The following is a 19,094-nucleotide window of genomic DNA, read 5'->3' as shown; positions in this document are numbered from 1 at the left end:
GAAGCCATTTATTATCACATAGTTGTTTGGCTCCTTTTTAAATCATAATGATAACAGAAATCACTCAAATGGCCCTGATCAAAAGTTTACATACCCTTGAATGTTTGGCCTTGTTACAGACACACAAGGTGACACACACAGGTTTAAATGGCAATTAAAAGTTAATTTCCCACACCTGTGGCTTTTTAAATTGCAATTAGTGCCTGTGTATAAATAGTCAATGAGTTTGTTAGCTCTCACGTGGATGCACTGAGCAGGATAGATACTGAGCCATGGGGAGCAGAAAAGAACTGTCAAAAGACCTGCGTAACAAGGTAATGGAACTTTATAAAGATGGAAAAGGATATAAAAAGATATCCAAAGCCTTGAAAATGCCAGTCAGTACTGTTCAATCACTTATTAAGAAGTGGAAAATTCGGGGATCTCTTGATACCAAGCCAAGGTCAGGTAGACCAAGAGAGATTTCCGCCACAACTGCCAGAAGAATTGTTCGGGATACAAAGAAAAACCCACAAGTAACCTCAGGAGAAAACAGGCTGCTCTGGAAAAAGACGGTGTGGTTGTTTCAAGGAGCACAATACGACGATACTTGAACAAAAATGAGCTGCATGGTCGAGTTGCCAGAAAGAAGCCTTTACTGCACCAATGCCACAAAAAAGCCCAGTTACAATATGCCCAACAACACCTTGACATGCCTCATGGCTTCTGGCACACTGTAATTTGGAGTGACGAGACCAAAATAGAGCTTTATGGTCACAACCATAAGCACTATGTTTGGAGAGGGGTCAACAAGGCCTATAGTGAAAAGAATACCATCCCCACTGTAAAGCATGGTGGTGGCTCACTGATGTTTTGGGGTGTGTGAGCTCTAAAGGCACGGGGAATCTTGTGAAAATTGATGGCAAGATGAATGCAGCATGTTATCAGAAAATACTGGCAGACAATTTGCATTCTTCTGCACGAAAGCTGCGCATGGGACGCTCTTGCACTTTCCAGCACGACAATGACCCTAAGCACAAGGCCAAGCTGACCCCCCAGTGGTTACAGCAGAAAAAGGTGAAGGTTCTGGAGTGGCCATCACAGTCTCCTGACCTTAATATCATCAAGCCACTCTGGGGAGATCTCAAACATGCAGTTCATGCAAGACGACCAAAGACTTTGCATGACCTGGAGGCATTTTGCCAAGACGAATGGGCAGCTATTCCACCTGCAAGAATTTGGGGCCTCATAGACAACTATTACAAAAGACTGCACACTGTCATTGATGCTAAAGGGTGTGATACACAGTATTAAGAACTAAGGGTATGCAGACTTTTGAACAGGGGTCATTTCATTTTTTTCATTGTTGCCATGTTTTGTTTCATGATTGTGCCATTCTGTTATAACCTACAGTTGAATATGAATCCCATAAGAAATAAAAGAAATGTGTTTTGCCTGCTCACTCATGTTTTCTTTAAAAATGGTACATATATTACCAATTCTCCAATGGTATGCAAACTTTTGAGCACAACTGTGTGTGTGTGTGTGTGTGTGTGTATATATATATATATATATATATATATATATATATATATGTGCAAATGATCCCTGCAATGATTGGCTAACCCAGTCATATGTGCATGAATAACAATGCCCTTTTTGCTGAATACTGACTAGGCAGTGATATGTATGTGGAAGGTCATATGTAAATCTGATAATAGCTCAGACGTCCGAATGAGTTGTCAATGTTCGAGAATGGCTACACTGTAGATTGAACTCTTTCATTCAGAAAAGCATGGAAACGCATTGTTTTCTATCACCCTTGCAACATTGAGGTAACCGCATATACATTAATTATGGAATTTAATTTGTTTAAAAAGTAATTTGTGGATGAGGTCTTACCTCTACAGTCTTGTGCTGGTCAATGCCCAGACTGTGCATTAACCTGAGCACCTGTTCGCTGTATTCTCCCACTCCAGCCTCTGCCTCAGCAGTTGGCTGATATAACATCTGCCTCTGCACTGGTACCTCCATAACCATCCACTTGTGCTCCTTTATTTGTCCTATAGACAGACGTTTGGAAGGGTCCAACACCAACATCCGCCTGATCAGATGCTCACAGTCTGCATATGAAAGTGGAACAGAAAGTGAGAGTAAGATGAACATAACACATCCTCTACATTAAAGGAATGTTTCGGGTTCAATACAAGTTAAGTTCAAATAACATCATCTGCGGGATAATGTTGATTACTGCAAAAAACTATTTTGACTCGTCCCTCTTATTTAAAAAAGCAAAAACTAAGGTTATAGTAAGACATGTACTTGTACGATGGAAGTTATTGGGCATTAACATGATTATAGTTTAATAAAGTTGCTTACTAATGTTATTAGTGTACAGTTATATCCTACAACGAAACTTTGTAATCACAGTGTTGGATAGAACTTTACACAGATAAAGTTAGTAAGCAATTTTGTCTCCATAAAATCTTGTTTATACGTATAATGTTGATGTCTTGTGGCTATACTTTTCAAACCCTGTGTAGCTTAAACATTTTTAACTGACCCCATTTTCTTTCATTGTAAGTGTCTTACTGTAACCATGATCTTTGCTTTTAACCTGTTTCCGAGTGCCCCCTTATTTTGAGCACAAGCCTGAAAGGACATACTCAAAATCTAATGGCTGTAGTTCATCCACACATTGTATTACAGACATAATTTTGGTCTCTTTTGAAAGGAGACACTTGGACGTTTGTTGTTAAAAAGTCTATTTATTTACAATAACTCTCAGCAGTCAACTGATTCGTTTTATGCTTGATATGAAATGTATCCTACTATGGTATGGGATGGGGAAGTCCCTGTCATGTGGGCACTGATGTTTGCACGATGTCATAACTTTCTCTTTATCTTTACCATATTTGGACAGAGAAATAAACTTGTGTGCCTTCTAGCTTCATGGAGGTTTGGAAATCAACTTATGAAAGAATTACAGCCTGTCAAAGGATCATATCGCATAATTTAGTGGAAAATGGACACAAATAATAAGTAAATATGGGAAAATATCAAAATGCCGTAAATGTGCACAATGTTCTATTGGATGTTGTTCACTAGAACCTGGGACAACTCAAAGGGAGTTTACATCACTGAATAGGTACGTGAGTCTTTATAACGGTTTCATTTTCATAAATCTCGCTTTGATATTTTGATATGTTGACATAAATTAAGAAATTACTCAGGCAGTAATATTTCTATTGTGTAACATTGGCTAAATATCAAAGCTGAACTATTAGACCTTTCTTATAATGTATAGTTTGTCACGATTAAATACAAATTTAATGTTAATAGCATACAGTTAATGTAAACAATATCGATCGTTAGATCGCTGGGGATCCCTGCCAGTGAAGGAGTTTTTTTGTTGTTGTTTTTAAAAAGAGGGACGAGTCACAATACTTTTTTGTGGTAATCTACATTATGCCACAAATGGTGTTGACTGAACTTTTATTGAACCCAGAATATTCCTTAAGCCGAGTGTACACGTGTGATTATTTCTTCTGTCCTTTACGATTTTTGCTACTCATGACCCCCAGTGAGATCTTGGGGAAAAAGCAAAGGCAAATTGTTTGACATCAATGGTCTTTTATGTCAGACTGTCGAATGTCTGGATTCTGTCGTGGCTGTGCGAAAGAGGGAATGTGGACTGCTCATTCTACAGAGTGAACTCAAGGTTTTTTTGATAGTACAATACATCCTTAATATGTCATCAATTGCTTATTTGTTCTTCATTAAAAAAAAAAAAAAATTGTCGCAGGAGACATCAGAACTTCATTAGAGGCTAACATTCATCGCAAAGGCAATTCATCAGCTGTCTGTGATCATGTCACACTACTAAGCTATCAAATAATACAGATTTTGCCACAAGAAATCGTTTGACTTCCAAAATTTCTCTCAAACTGCAAAATCATTGAAAAAATTGTACAGTGATCATCATGCTTAAAGGGATAGTTTGAAAAAAGATCAATATTTAAGTAATTTTTAACTATAAACCAACGTGAGGGTAAGCTTAAATATTTATCTTTTTCACACCAAAAGCAATCGTGTCACTTTAGAAGATATTAATTTAACAGCTGGTGTTGTATGGATGACTTTTATGCTGTCTGTCTGTCTGTGATTTTTGGTGCTTCAAAAGAGAAATCTCCATTCACTTGCATTTTAAGGACCTACTGAGCCAAGATATTTTTCTTCAAATGTTTCCTGGAGAAGAAAGAAATTCATACATACCTGGGATATCATGAGGGTGAGTAAATAATGAGAGAATTTTCATTTTTTTGGGTGAACTATCCCTTTAACATTCATCGCAAAGACAAGTGATCGGACATTGGTGATGTCACACCAAGCAATCAAAGACTGACAATTAAGCATTACGATAAATGAAATCTTTCACGATTTGCATAAATTGTCAAAAATGGCAAAATCTCGCTGTACATGAAAGGCAAATTCATCGACCAGCTGTGATTATGTCATACTAAGCTATCAAAGACTACTAATTTTGCCCTAAAACAAAATATATCTTTCACGAAATTTGTCTTACACTGCAAAATTGTGGCCAAAAACATACAGTGTGCACCTGCATCATGCTCAATGTTTATTGCAAAGGTTATTGTTCGGTCATCAGTGATCATGTCACACCAGAGACAGTATAGGATAAAACGGGTCACTCGTATAATTTTGAATGGGAGAAATCATAACACTGAATAAGGCAGCTCTAGGAATACAAGTCCAGCCTTACAGTCAAAAGTTTACTCAAAAACATGCTTGTGTCAGCTAGGGCAGCTTGCAAAGATTGCATTTTTCATGATTTTAGTTAAAGCACAATTTATGATGTGACGCCATTGTTGTCAGATTTTATTGCTGAATGGCAATATGTTATTTGACCGTAATCTTGACCAATCGTTTTGAAAATTTCAGTCTTTGGAAATTTCGGTCTTTCCCCATTCAAGTAGATAGGAGCTACACTTGTATCCTGCTTGTATCCAATACAAGAGAAGCCTGAAAGCCTTACGAACTTGGCTGTTGACTCCGAATGACCTGACATGCCGTAAACGGATTTTGGTCACACGAAGTGATCAATGGCTGACAATTCTGCCCTACGATGAAAGAAATCTAATACGATTCCTGAAATTTGTCTCCCATGGCAATAATTGGAGTGCAGTGCACCTGGCTGAGATGACACACAGACCTCTCGCAGTATGATTATTGTGGGAGCAATAAAAGAGTCCTGTACTTGTCTGCACTTGGCGAGAAAAGCGAGAATCTCTGTATAATCTCACCCTGAAAGGGTCACTGTGTGTTTGCCTCACGGTAAACACTGCTCCATCTGAGACATACACTTTGGCTTGCTAGACAAAAGTGGTGACAGCATGTACCATCAACTGCTTGGGATGAGATTTGTGGAACAGTCTGTCTACAAACCCCAACTGAAAACAACCCAACAAATCCAACACTGTCGAGGAGAGAAGACTTCAGGGACCGGGCCGACACAAACTCAAAACACATAATCTCATCCAAGAATGCACAAGGTCTTTTGTCTGCCATCTGTGCCCTTGTCTAATGACTGCGTCTGACTCAGCTGGGCTGAATGAAATTGACGTCACAGGGCTGTGTGTTATAGGGCTTTATGTGGGTGTGCTCACTGCTCCACTATTCTCCTGTTGACCGTGGGACTCAGGACTCACTCATCCTGTTTGTGTGCTGTATTTACGGTTACTGGAGAGCCTGTGAGACACTAGAGCAAACAGGGGGAGTCACAGTAACACTCCTTGTGCTGGAACACAGAGGAATGACCTCCTGCTCAAAACATCCTCCTCCTTTCAGCACAGGGAATAAGAGAATCTCATCATCAGATTCATGTGGCACTAGTGAACTATTGCAAGGTTGCATGAAGAAATCATTACACTTAAATAGAGCTGTGAGGAAAAGTTTGTGAAACCTCTGGAAATATCTTGATTTCAGCATTAGTGGTTCCTCAGATGCAAACTGACCTGAAATCATCATTGAGCATATCGTTTTACAGTATCATAAGTAAGCCGCGGTCACAAGACCTGCAAAGTTACAATATGATGTCATGTTTTTGAACTTCTGTTTTTTTTAAATAAATAATAGATCACAAATAACAACAATACAAACATGCAGCTTTGAAATATGTATTCTTTGTATTGAGCTAAGAGGTCAATCTGTGACATTTAGTTCTTCAAAAACACACCAAAGAAAAAAAAAAAATCAAACTGATTTTAGACTGGACTCTTTAATGTTTTAAACATTAAACTTTAATGTTTGTGAATCTTATTTGGAGACTTATCTTATAAATAACTTCCATAGTATAAGTTTGACTTGTAATACGTTGTGTTACAAGTTTGTTATGTCTGTTTATAAGAAGATATTGCTTTTGTAACGTAACTTAAAGCAGGCAAAGACAACTTATAATATGGTCGTGTTATAAAGCCTTTTGACTGTTTACACTGTGCTGCTTTTGCATGACAGCACTAATACGATTAACTTTATAAGCTTCTGCTGTGTTAAAATTGGATGTTGCTTGTGCTCTAATGCATTATACTCTTAAATATAACTATGAATATGGGAAGTCATATAATTTATTATAACTGTAGTTAGTTATAACTTATTATAAGGTGTATTTTGAGACATTATGAATGCCTTTACAATGCATTATACAGTCATGTGAAAAAGAAAGTACACCCTCATTGAATTCTATGGTTTTACGTATCAGGACATACTAAAAATCATCTGGTCCTTAGCAGGTCTTAAAATTAGGTAAATACAACCTCAGATGAACAACAACACATATTACACACTCATGATTTATTGAACAAAAATAAAGCCAAAATGGAGAAGCCATGTGTGAAAAACTAAGTACACCCTTACTGCTTCCTTAGGAATTAAGAGGCTAAGTAGTAGCCAGGTGCTGCTAATCAAATGCCCTTGATTAATTGATCATCAGCAAGTGTGACCAAATGCTCAGAGAAATTGCAAAAAACCCAAGAATTACATTTCAGACTCTACAGGCCTCAGTTAGCATGTTAAATGTTAAAGTTCATGACAGTACAATTAGAAAAAGATTGAACAAGTATGGTTTGTTTGGAAGGGTTGCCAGGAGAAAGCCTCTTCTCTCTAAAAAGAACATGGCAGCACAGCTTAGGTTTGCAAAGTTGCATCTGAACAAACAACAAGACTTCTGTCTTTGGACAGACGAGACCGAAGTGGAGATGTTTGGAGATGTTTGGCCATAATGCACAGCACCACATTTGGCGAAAACCAAACACAGCATATCTGCACAAACACCTCATACCAAGTGTCAAGTATGTTGGTGGAGGGGTGATGATTTGGGCTTGTTATGCAGCCACAGGACCTGGGTACCTTGCTGTCATTGAGTCAACCATGAACTCCTCTGTATACCAAAGTATACTAGAGTCAAATGTGAGGCCATCTGTCCGACAGCTAAAGCTTGGCCGAAATTGGATCATGCAACAAGACAATGATCCCAAGCACACCAGCAGAATGGCTGAAAAAGAAAAGAATCAAGGTGTTGCCATGGCCCAGTCAAAGTCCAGATCTCAACCCGATTGAAATGCTGTGGCGGGATCTTAAGAAAGCTGTGCATAAACAAATGCCCTCAAACCTCAATGAACTGAAGCAACATAGTAAAGAATAGTGGGCCAAAATTCCTCCACAATGATGTGAGAGACTGATAAAGTCATACAGAAAATGATTACTTGAAGTTATTGCTGCTAAAGGTGGTTCTACAAACTATTGAATAATAAGGTGTACTTAGTTTTTCACACATGGCTTCTCCATTTTGGCTTTATTTTTGTTAAATAAATATTGACACGGTGTAATATGTCATGTGTTTCTGTTCATCTGAGGTTGATATTTACCTCATTTTAAGACCTGCTAAGGACCAGATGATTTTTATTATGTCCTGATACGTAAAACCATAGAATTCAATGAGGGTGTACTTTCTTTTTCACATGACTGTAAATAAGGGCTTCATAGAAAGTGTTACTAAAATTTCTTCGTGTGATATTGGGTTTCCGGTCTGTTGCATTCGGATGAGTATGAAGGGAAGTGAAAGGAGCGTGGAGTCGAGTGCGACCGTACTTTTACTGAAAAACAGTTTAAACTATTGACAGACTGAAACGTCGGCCAGGCTGATATACTGGCCAATTAAATTGGCCAATAGTTGCCGATTTTAAGATTATCGTCATCGGATAACCGTGCACTTTTGACAGTTGAAAGAAGTGTTAGTAGCCTTTTGTGTGTTTCAATGGAACGTAAATCATTACAGTTTCAAATTATTAGGGAATTTTGAGCAAATACTGTGAAACATAAGTGTTTATTTAATTTAAACCATTCTGTGTGCATCTCATTTGCCAGCATTATGTCAGCCACATTTGTCTCTCTCTAGATATCGGTCATTAATGGAAAAGTATGTTCACCCTTATATTTAACAACTTGTGTACCCTCCTTTTAAAGCAGGAACCTCAATATTTGCTAATCAGAATTGAGCACTGGTTATATTTCATGATATATGTTTCAGTTCAAATTAGGGCTGTTGATTTAACATGTTTATCACATTTCACATTTTTCTCTGCACATATTTATATAAGAGATTATATATGAGATTGCTTTCTATCATGATTTCTAACATTATCATGTCATTTAATTAATTAGATACATTTTAATCGATTGACAGCCCTAGTTCAAGTAAACTGTTGATATACTGCTTCAACTTAGTATTTCATTGTGACTTAGCCAGGAGTATGATTTCACAATTCTAAAATACATACTTTCTACAGTTTGAAGCACTCTACAACTGATGCATCCCTATGTTTTGAACTATGCAAAACGAACCAATTTCTTTCAGTTTTAGATCACAGACAGATGCTGTAGAATTCTGCTGTAGAATCTTATTTCATCATGGAACTCACTGATCCTCACTGGTCAAAGCAGTTCCATGCCATTTCACTCCATCCATCATGGTTATGGTATGAAGTGTTTAGTTTTCTCAGTGTATAATTATCTTGAAGATCAACTTTTTCCTACAGAACACTGTTCCAGTAGTACTGTGGCCTCCTTTGTTAAATCTCTGGGCAGGTTAAACGGAACCTGACCTGATAATCTTGACTGAACTGTGACTGACCTCAAAGAGGTCAACAACCTACAGGTCCTCACGCTTTTACCATCAGTGGCTATAATTGTTCTAACATTTAAATCAATAAAGATATGTCAGTGTACAAAAATATCTAACCACCTGAATAAAACTTGTGACTAGGATGACTAAGATGAAGATCAGATCACATTCTAGGTGTCATTTCAGCAGATATCCAGATAATTCTAAAGTGTTCACAAACCTTTTTTCTCACAACTGTTTGTAAATACAGGGTTAGCACAAAAATTACGATTTACATGGAAGAACGTCTAGTGCAGGAGCACTGCTTTTTTAAATGCCATGTCAACTTAAAAAAGAACTTCAACCTTTAATGTAAAAATGTTCTCAAGACACGTGTTCGGTTCTTTTTTTTTTTTTTTTTGTGCCGTGTCCAGCTTTTGAAGCGCAAGAACGCCTTTGGTCTAAACTGCCCCTAAGTATATCTAAATAAATGAGATTCTTCCAGAAGTTCCAGAATGTTCTGTCTTGTCTTGGGTCCTCATTAAAATAACTCGGATAATTCTAGAAATGCACTCCTCATACATGGGTAACATTGTGACTTCCCTGTATCGACAAATAAACCAAAATTCCCTGAATGCCAAACCAGGCTCTCATGATCTCTGCCTGCATTGTATTCACTGTATCGTGTTTAGTGTGTGCTATGAATCTTGGCTGAGTATATGCTAAGGTGGGGTGTGTATGCTGCAGGGGTAAAATCCTGTGTGATGAGAGTATTTAAAAAGGAAATGTAAAGGAAAAGCACACACTGTTCTTCTCATTTGGAGGAATGGTGCTCAGCTTCACTTGGAGGCCCGTAAGGGCTTGAATTACATTTAAACATTCTCAACGTGGCTTAATTGTTTAAATGTCCTGAACAAAGCCAGCTGACCCCTACCACTGGACCCCCTCCTCCCAAATCAGGGGCCATCCTGGCTAGAGCAGTAGGTTAACTTGATCAGAGTAAGTAAAGCTTGTGTAGAATGACCAAATGTGACATTCTAACTCTTACGTCAAAAGCGGCCCGCCACCCTCACTCTCTCAAAGTTGGCCACGTACTGTCTACCTGTCATCAGGATGGTCTTAACTGCCTTGTCTCGCACCCTCTCATCTTATCTCTCTTTCTCTGCTTTCTCCCTCAATCAAAATCCTGCCATTCACGGCTTGCATGAGTCAGTGGAGTAATTGTTGACTGCTGTGTTTACTCAGCGAGGGTTGAGATTCATTTCAAAGAGTCATGAAAATATGTGCAAAAACAACATATTTTCAAAATCAATGATGCATTTTTTAAAGTTGGACTAAATTTACCACGACACGCTGTCGAGAAAAAGTCTATGTAAGAAAAAGTCTTGATAAACTAACCGACCTCGCTCGTCGGACCATTAGTCGATCATTGTGACCCATCCCAACTTCAAAGGTTTCCTCAAGGTCTCCAAGCTAGAGCCATTTCCCTTTATATAGTCCAGACGCACACAAACTGTAGCCAAGCAGTTATGGAATGTTTTAATTGACGGGGCTTGAGTTTCGTGCAAAAACAGCAACCGCCGGCAGAAAAGCTTTCTTGTGGGCGGCTCCGTAGGCAAGGAGAACGTCTCACCTTCTGTCATGAAGTAAGGGATACGGAATCGGCCCTCCAGAACACGCTGTCGCAGGATGGGGAGAGAGGGGCCGTCGAATGGCAGGGCCCCACACACCAGCACGTACAGGACCACCCCCATACTCTGTAGGAACACACATACTGCGTCAGTTCATCAGTTAATGGTGTAATTTGATTATTTTTGAAACCTAAAAATTTATTTTTTCAATTTCACACTGATCGAAATCCAGTGACATCTATACGAGGGCCAAAGCAAAAAAAAAGAGCCTCATTTTTCGATGGTACCTTGTGTTCTTACAGGAATTTGTATCAACACTAAAAACAGAGACTTTCAGTCTGAGAAAGCAACAGCACTTTACGCTCTGAGGAGAATCAGGGTGTTCACATAAGAAGGGTTCTACCTTTTAAACAGCTAGACAGAGCACAACTGAATGGAACAGAGCGTTGGGGTCTTGAGATGCATATGTAGCTTTTAACTAACTCAAGTGATTTAACTACTTTTATACTATTTTTAACATAACATACCATCTTAAAACACAACCCTTATGACGCAAGATTCTGAAAAAAGCAAGATGCGATGCAATGGCCAAAGTCGTCCCTCTGACACATATGCACAACGATAAAAAATATTTACACAAATTTTTTATTTATTTATTTATTTTTTTACCATTATTTAGAATTTAGTATGTTTATTATCATCTTAAATTTAACCTAGTTATCCTTTTATTTGAAATATTAAAACCCGATGCTCATGGCGCAAGATGATGAAAAAAGCAAGATTCGAAAAATGTCCAAAAACGTCCGTCTGTCACATAAGTACAACAATTAAAAATGTTTATACTATTTTTTTACCACATTACTATTTTGTATGTATAAAATAGTATATTTATTAATTTTAAATTTATACTAATTTTAACATGAAATCATAAAACCCTATGCTCATGGCGCATGATGCTGAAAAAAAGCGAGATGTGAAGCAACGGCCAAAGAACTCCGTCTGACACATACTGTATGTACAACAAATAAAAATATATATACAATTTTTTACAAAACTATTTTGTATAAAATTGTATATTTAGTATTATTTTACATTTATACAATTTTTACATGACATGCCAAGTTAAAACGTGACTCTCATTGCGCAAGATGCTAAGAAAAAGCGAGATGCGAAGCACCAGCCAAAAAAAGAGGGTTCTCATCCTTACTGACCAAGGAATTTCTATGACTTTTCTGGTCCTTTGTGATTACAGGATAAGAAATAAATAACAAAAAAAATATTTTTATAGAGATTGCACTCACAAAGAGCAATTTCTAGCAGATGAAATATTTTAGAGCTCAGCATAGCTAGCAAAAAAAAAAAAAAAAAACCTGATGACTTCTATTGGCCTGGAAATCACATTTCTAAAATTCTGGGTTTTCATGACCATGGGAACCCTGTAAAAAAAAATTGCGCATAGTACGAGTACTGGTACTTTATCTCTATCCCTAACGAGTGATCAGTTCAGTGATGATGCACCAAGTCACACTGTGCAAATGTACAGGTGCAAACACTTAATGGCAGTTTATACAGAACGATAGAGCTTTCACATGATCTGATGTCTATCTTTCTCACGCGGACCACAGGGTATTTGGTTTGTGCTTTGACGTCAGCCAAGCTATCAAAGGTTGAATAGGTGGTGACACAAACAACCATCAGCTGACTCACTAATCATTTACAGTCAAACACACTGCAGCGTGAACCTGCACAGATACACTTGCTTGTTAGATCATTGCAGAACTGTTTTACCCAGATGTCTAGCTGGGGTCCCTCATACTGCTGTCCCTCAAAAACCTCCGGGGCTGCATATGGAGGACTCCCGCACCATGTGGCCAGGGGCTTTCCTGGCTGGAAGAAGTTTCCAAAGCCAAAATCTGCAAAGAAAAGAAAGAGGCCTTTTTGAGATAAGAATGAAGCAGACAGGCTTGGCTATGCTTGTGCTCAGAGGAATAGATCTCATTTAAACTTAGGGGGACAATACAGGGGAAGTTTTCTTTACAACATTGATTGTATTATTGACAGGTCAATGTTTTCCCAGAGTTGGAGAGGTTATGTCCCCTCTGGGATATCTGCCTTTAAAGAGTTTTTTATTGTACTTCTCTGTACTAATATTAAAGTCTATTGTATGTCATCGCACAAAATTGTCCTCAAACATGAGTCTAATCTGACAAAGCCTCCTTTTGAAGACATCCACATTAAAAACAAACAAACACACAAACAAAAAAATACTTTTAAGATTTACACATTTCAATTTCATAAGAAAATTCCATCAAATTGAATCGAATAAACTTTAACAAAATAAAATTGTATTCATGTAAATATTTAAAGTTTTATTCATTTTATTTAGTTAAAAATGACACATACAATTTGATGGAATTTTGATATGAAATTTAAATGCATAAATCTTAACATAAGCTAAAATATTTTTTGAGTGCAGGGACATCTTCAATTGGATATATTATTCACACATAAAATAAATATTTTATTGTATTCTAAAAATGCAAAAAAAATATTTTAGGGGCAGGGTTAGTGTTTATCTTCTTTGGTATGCCCTAGATAGTTAGTTATGTACATGTGTGTGTGAATCACCGAATAAAAATAGTAAGGAGTTGGGAATATAATATCCGTCCACCTGTATGCTGTAATAATTTGTGTTAAATCTGTTCATGCATGAACAGGAAGTGTCTGACTCTGCAACACATTACTCCTGACTCTCAAAAAAATATATATTTCTAATCCTTCCAGCACTACAGCATGATTTGAATATATATATAAAAAAGTTTAAAAGCAATCTTTCAGCTCTTATGGGTAAAACAACTCAATGTGTGCCATAACTAACAACCCATAACATTGTGAGAATTACGAGAAAAGATCACACAATATATAAGGTCACTTAAAATCTTCTCCACTCTGTGACAGCCTATGGGCTTGGCTCTATGCCATGTGGCATCCACACTACTTGCCATACTCTGCTGGCAAATGTTGTATAACACGCCACACTGACAACAGCCAATGAAGAAACAGAGGGCAGCCTGAACAGTATCTGTAAAAGGGCTCAGTGGACCATGCTGGCATTAATGGGTTGGACGAGCTTTGCAAAATGCTCACAGATTAGATACAATGGCCACAACTGCCTGAAGTCAAAGACAGTTGTGTGAGATTGCCAAATATGGCTCTCAGGCAAAGAAAAAAAACTGATGGGTAATGGTCGACTTTCCTTAAAAGCAAACGTCCTAAAAAGTTATTGCCTAGTATTTGTTTGCAAGTGCGTGCTCGTTGTTGGAAGGTGTTATGCTCTGACGTCTGCATGGCCGATGCGTGGGATCCCCCCGCCTGTGCTTTAATGTGGTGAAGGAAAATTTTATATTTCAAAGTATCGCAATGTTTTACCTCACAATACTTTAATGATATTCTAACAACAAGAATCAATATTTTTTGTTAAATTTTTCATTAAAGAGATTGACCATCACTCAGAGCAACTGTGAAAGACGATTAAATAAAATAGGTAATCTATAACTTATTTCTTTTGTAAGGATGTTATACAGATCTTCCATATAGCTAGACAGCAAGGGTTTTCAAGTAATGATAAACATGCTGGAACAAAGGTACGCTATTCCCTCACATTGTTTTTTTTTTTTTAACTGACACTGACATGCCTATGCTTCACGCTACTTCTATGGCTCTAAGATGAAGTAAAGCCGGAAGTTCAGCACTTATTGCAAAAATATCGGAGTCCAAGGAAGATGAATGAGAAGCAAGTGAGAAAAAGATTGCAATATAATCACAATATACTATACAGGTGCATCTCAATAAATTAGAATGCCGTGGAAAAGTTCATTTATTTCAGTAATTCAACTCAAATTGTGAAACTCGTGTATTAAATAAATTCAATGCACACAGACTGAAGTAGTTTAAGTCTTTGGTTCTTTTAATTGTGACGATTTTGGCTCACATTTAACAAAAACCCACCAATTCAAAAAATTAGAATACATCATAAGACCAATAAAAAAATCATTTTTAGTGAATTGTTGGCCTTCTGGAAAGTATGTTCATTTACTGTATATGTACTCAATACTTGGTAGGGGCTCCTTTTGCTTTAATTACTGCCTCAATTCGGCGTGGCATGGAGGTGATCAGTTTGTGGCACTGCGGAGGCGGTATGGAAGCCCAGGTTTCTTTGACAGTGGCCTTCAGCTCATCTGCATTTTTTGGTCTCTTGTTTCTCATTTTCCTCTTGACAATACCCCATAGATTCTCTATGGGGTTCAGGTCTGGTGGGTTTGCTGGCCAGTCAAGCACACCAACACCATGGTCATTTAACCAACTTTTGGTGCTTTTGGCAGTGTGGGCAGGTGCCAAATCCTGCTGGAAAATGAAATCAGCATCTTTTAAAAGCTGGTCAGCAGAAGGAAGCATGAAGTGCTCCAAAATTTCTTGGTAAACGGGTGCAGTGACTTTGGTTTTCAAAAAACACAATGGACCAACACCAGCAGATGACATTGCACCCCAAATCATCACAGACTGTGGAAACTTAACACTGGACTTCAAGCAACTTGGGCTATGAGCTTCTCCACCCTTCCTCCAGACTCTAGGACCTTGGTTTCCAAATGAAATACAAAACTTGCTCTCATCTGAAAAGAGGACTTTGGAACACTGGGCAACAGTCCAGTTCTTCTTCTCCTTAGCCCAGGTAAGACGCCTCTGATGTTGTCTGTGGTTCAGGAGTAGCTTAACAAGAGGAATACGACAACTGTAGCCAAATTCCTTGACATGTCTGTGTGTGGTGGCTCTTGATGCCTTGACCCCAGCCTCAGTCCATTCCTTGTGAAGTTCACCCAAATTCTTGAATCGATTTTGCTTGACAACCATAAGGCTGCGGTTCTCTTGGTTGGTTGTGCATCTTTTTCTTCCACACTTTTTCCTTCCACTCAACTTTCTGTTAACATGCTTGAATACAACACTCTGTGAACAGCCAGCTTTTTTGGCAATGAATGTTTGTGGCTTACCCTCCTTGTGAAGGGTGTCAATGATTGTCTTCTGGACAACTGTCAGATCAGCAGTCTTCCCCATGATTGTGTAGCCTAGTGAACCAAACTGAGAGACCATTTTGAAGGCTCAGGAAACCTTTGCAGGTGTTTTGAGTTGATTAGCTGATTGGCATGTCACCATATTCTAATTTTTTGAGATAGTGAATTGGTGGGTTTTTGTTAAATGTGAGCCAAAATCATCACAATTAAAAGAACCAAAGACTTAAACTACTTCAGTCTGTGTGCATGGAATTTATTTAATACACCAGTTGCACAATTTGAGTTGAATTACTGAAATAAATGAACTTTTCCACGACATTCTAATTTATTGAGATGCACCTGTATTTGAAGTATCACAATGGGTCTGTTCAAAAACTTGTTGAGCTACCTTGCTGTCTCCTGCCTACTTAGGCAGGTGTCTTCTATGGCAGCATCCAAACTAAAATGAGGCCTCATAAGAGAACGATTTGGAACACTTTACATAGGAAGCAACTCCTTGTGTCACTCAAATAGTGCTCCTTACATGCTGCGCACTGGCAACTCGACTCCCAACTAAATTATATACAGGTGACGTGAGAGGAATGACGCAATACTCTAATGAGCACAAATATGCACAGCACACACACATTTTGGGTAAAATAGTCTGTTTTCTATCATATTAAACTACTTTTAGCAATACTTTTCAGTATTGAAAGGATTATCAGTATATTTATAATCAAAATTTATCTTGCATTGTCCGCCATCTTGGATTTATTTTTCCACCGAACTCATCACGGGTGCATTCTGGGATCTCCTGCCTGGGGAAGGATAATACATTAGAATTTGGCCAAAACGAGAAATCTTAGAAGGCAGTATAATTAAGATTACCTTTTGGAACAGCCTTCAAGTCGGGAGCACCAGTGATGTCTTAAAATGCTGCCTCCAGTGGCAGCTCACTAGGTTTTGGAACAGACCCCATATTATTCTACTGTGACTCAGATATTGATATAGAGTTGAAGTCAGAAGTTTACATACACTTAGGTTGAAGTCAATAAAACTCATTTTTTAACCACTCCACAGATTTAATATTAGCAAACTATAGTTTTGGCAAGTCATTTAGGACATCTACTTTGTGCATGACATGAGTAATTTTTCCATCAATTGTTTACAGACAGATTGTTTCACTTTTCACTGACTATATCACAATTCCAGTGGGTCAGAAGTTTACATACACCAAGTTAACTGTAAAGCCCTTAGGCAATTAGCTTCTGATAGGCTAATTGGAGTCAATTGGATGTGTATCTGTGGATGTATTTTAAGGCCTACCTTCAAACTCAGTGCCTCTTTGCTTGACATCATGGGAAAATCAAAAGAAATCAGCCACTCAGAAAAAAAATTGTGGAACTCCACAAGTCTGGTTCATCCTTGGGAGCAATTTCCAAATGCCTGAAGGCACCACGTTTATGGGGTCGGCAACCTATGCATGCCAGCATTGGCACTCAGAGGGGTAATCACTGGCACGGCAGCAACAGCGAGAGAGGAGTAGACTCTTTTATTTACATAAATTCTGCACCTGCATTCCAATTTACACCACGATGTTATCCTTCCTCATGATCACGCAGCGTGTTTTCAACGCGCAAGCAATTCGCGCATCATGAGCTGGCAGCATTTCACTTTCGGTTAATCGCGCAAGTAAACGCACCCGCTTTGCTTCGTTCAGGTTGCACGGATGACAGCCTACATTCCGCGTTTCATTTGTTTCTTTTTGCTTTCAGAACAACATGTCATGTAATAAGGATAAGACCATTATTAATTCTTGAGATTTCGCATACAGGTACACCCTCCTTAAACCATGGTCACACACTAAAAATTACATTAAATGATTAAAAGAGAAAACATAAACCCACATCATGGGGTTAAAAAAAATCTGAGTCTTTTCAAAATATAAATTAAACCTGGAAATAAAGTTTTTGGATTTTGCAGGTGCGATTCACTGAAAAGAGCTAAATAGTTGATCGGCTTGTGATGCGCGAATGGCTTGCACACGCTGCGTGATCGTGAGGAAGGATTACATCAACATGTACTGTAGATTGGAATGCAGGTGCGAAAATCTTCATATAAGTAAAATAGCCTGCTTCTCTTGCTGTTGCTTATGTACTAGTAATTACCCCTCTGTGTGATATTGAAAAATGTATGACATAATATAAGAAATATTTAAGATTCCTCGCAATTTCGTGATCAGTAATCAAATAAGCAAATTTGTGACATTAACTGTGTTAACTCATTTTGTACAAAAGGACAGGTTTTCTTTCATTAAATCCTTTCACATGCAGGATCATGATTATATCATAATCATTGGGTTTTGCTAAAATTTTTCACTCAAACTGTTATGCTGATAATATAATTTGTAATGAAAAATAAATGAATAAATTAGAAAAATGCAAATTTTAAACATTTGTGGACTCAAACTTTGGAGCCATTGACCAGGAAAATAAAAAATGGCACTCCATGTCAAAAAGGTTGCTGACCCCTGATCTGTACAAACAATAATACGCAATATAAACACAGTGGGACCACGCAGCCATCATACTGCTCAGGAAGGAGATGCATTCAGTCTCCTAGAGATGAACGTAGTTTGGTGCGAAAAGTGCAAATCAATTCCAGAACAACAGCAAAGGACCTTGTGAAGATGCTGGAGGAAACAGGTAGACAAGTATCTATATCCACAGTAAAACGAGTCCTATATCGACATAACCTGAAAGGCTGCTCAGTAAGGAAGAAGCCACTGCTCCAAAACTGCCATAAAAAAGCCAGACTATAGTTTGCAAGTGCACCTGGGGACTCTTTTTGGAGAAATGTCTTCTGGTCTAATGAAACAAAAACTGAACAATTTGGCCATAATGACCATCATTATGTTTGGAGGAAAAAGGGTGAGGCTTCCAAGCGGAAGAACACCATCCCAACCGTGAAGCATGGGGGTGGCAGCATCATTTTGTGGGGGTGCTTTGCTGCAGGAGGGACTGGTGCACTTCACAAAATAGATTGCATCATGAGGAAGGAAAATTATGTAGATATACTGAAGCAACATCTCAATACATCAGCCAGGAAGTTAAAGCTCGTTGTAAATGGGTCTTCCAAATGGACAATGACCCCAAGCATACCTCCAAAGTTGTGGCAAAATGGATTAAGGGCAACAAAGTCAAGGTATTGGAGTGGCCATCACAAAGCCCTGACCTCAATCTGATAGAAAATCTGTGGGCA

The 19,094-nt window shown here is 38.2% G+C and overlaps 1 protein-coding gene across 1 annotated transcript in view; it reads right to left on the bottom strand.

The window, feature by feature from the left end:
- The window catches only part of sik2b (salt-inducible kinase 2b), a 68,461-nt gene that overhangs the window by 19,941 nt on the left and 29,426 nt on the right, over window positions 1-19,094 (bottom strand). The window contains exons 5-7 of the mRNA XM_051678845.1: window positions 12,577-12,701; window positions 10,791-10,914; window positions 1,882-2,102 (exon numbers count right to left, since the gene is read on the bottom strand). Of these exons, the coding sequence (XP_051534805.1) occupies window positions 1,882-2,102; window positions 10,791-10,914; window positions 12,577-12,701 (470 nt within the window). The remainder of the gene's footprint in view (window positions 1-1,881; window positions 2,103-10,790; window positions 10,915-12,576; window positions 12,702-19,094) is intronic.

Source organism: Myxocyprinus asiaticus, chromosome 39, assembly GCF_019703515.2.
Source record: "Myxocyprinus asiaticus isolate MX2 ecotype Aquarium Trade chromosome 39, UBuf_Myxa_2, whole genome shotgun sequence".
NCBI classification, from domain to species: Eukaryota; Metazoa; Chordata; class Actinopteri; order Cypriniformes; family Catostomidae; genus Myxocyprinus; species Myxocyprinus asiaticus.
Note: the sequence above shows the minus strand (reverse complement) of the source record. Positions and strands in the feature narration are given on the sequence as shown.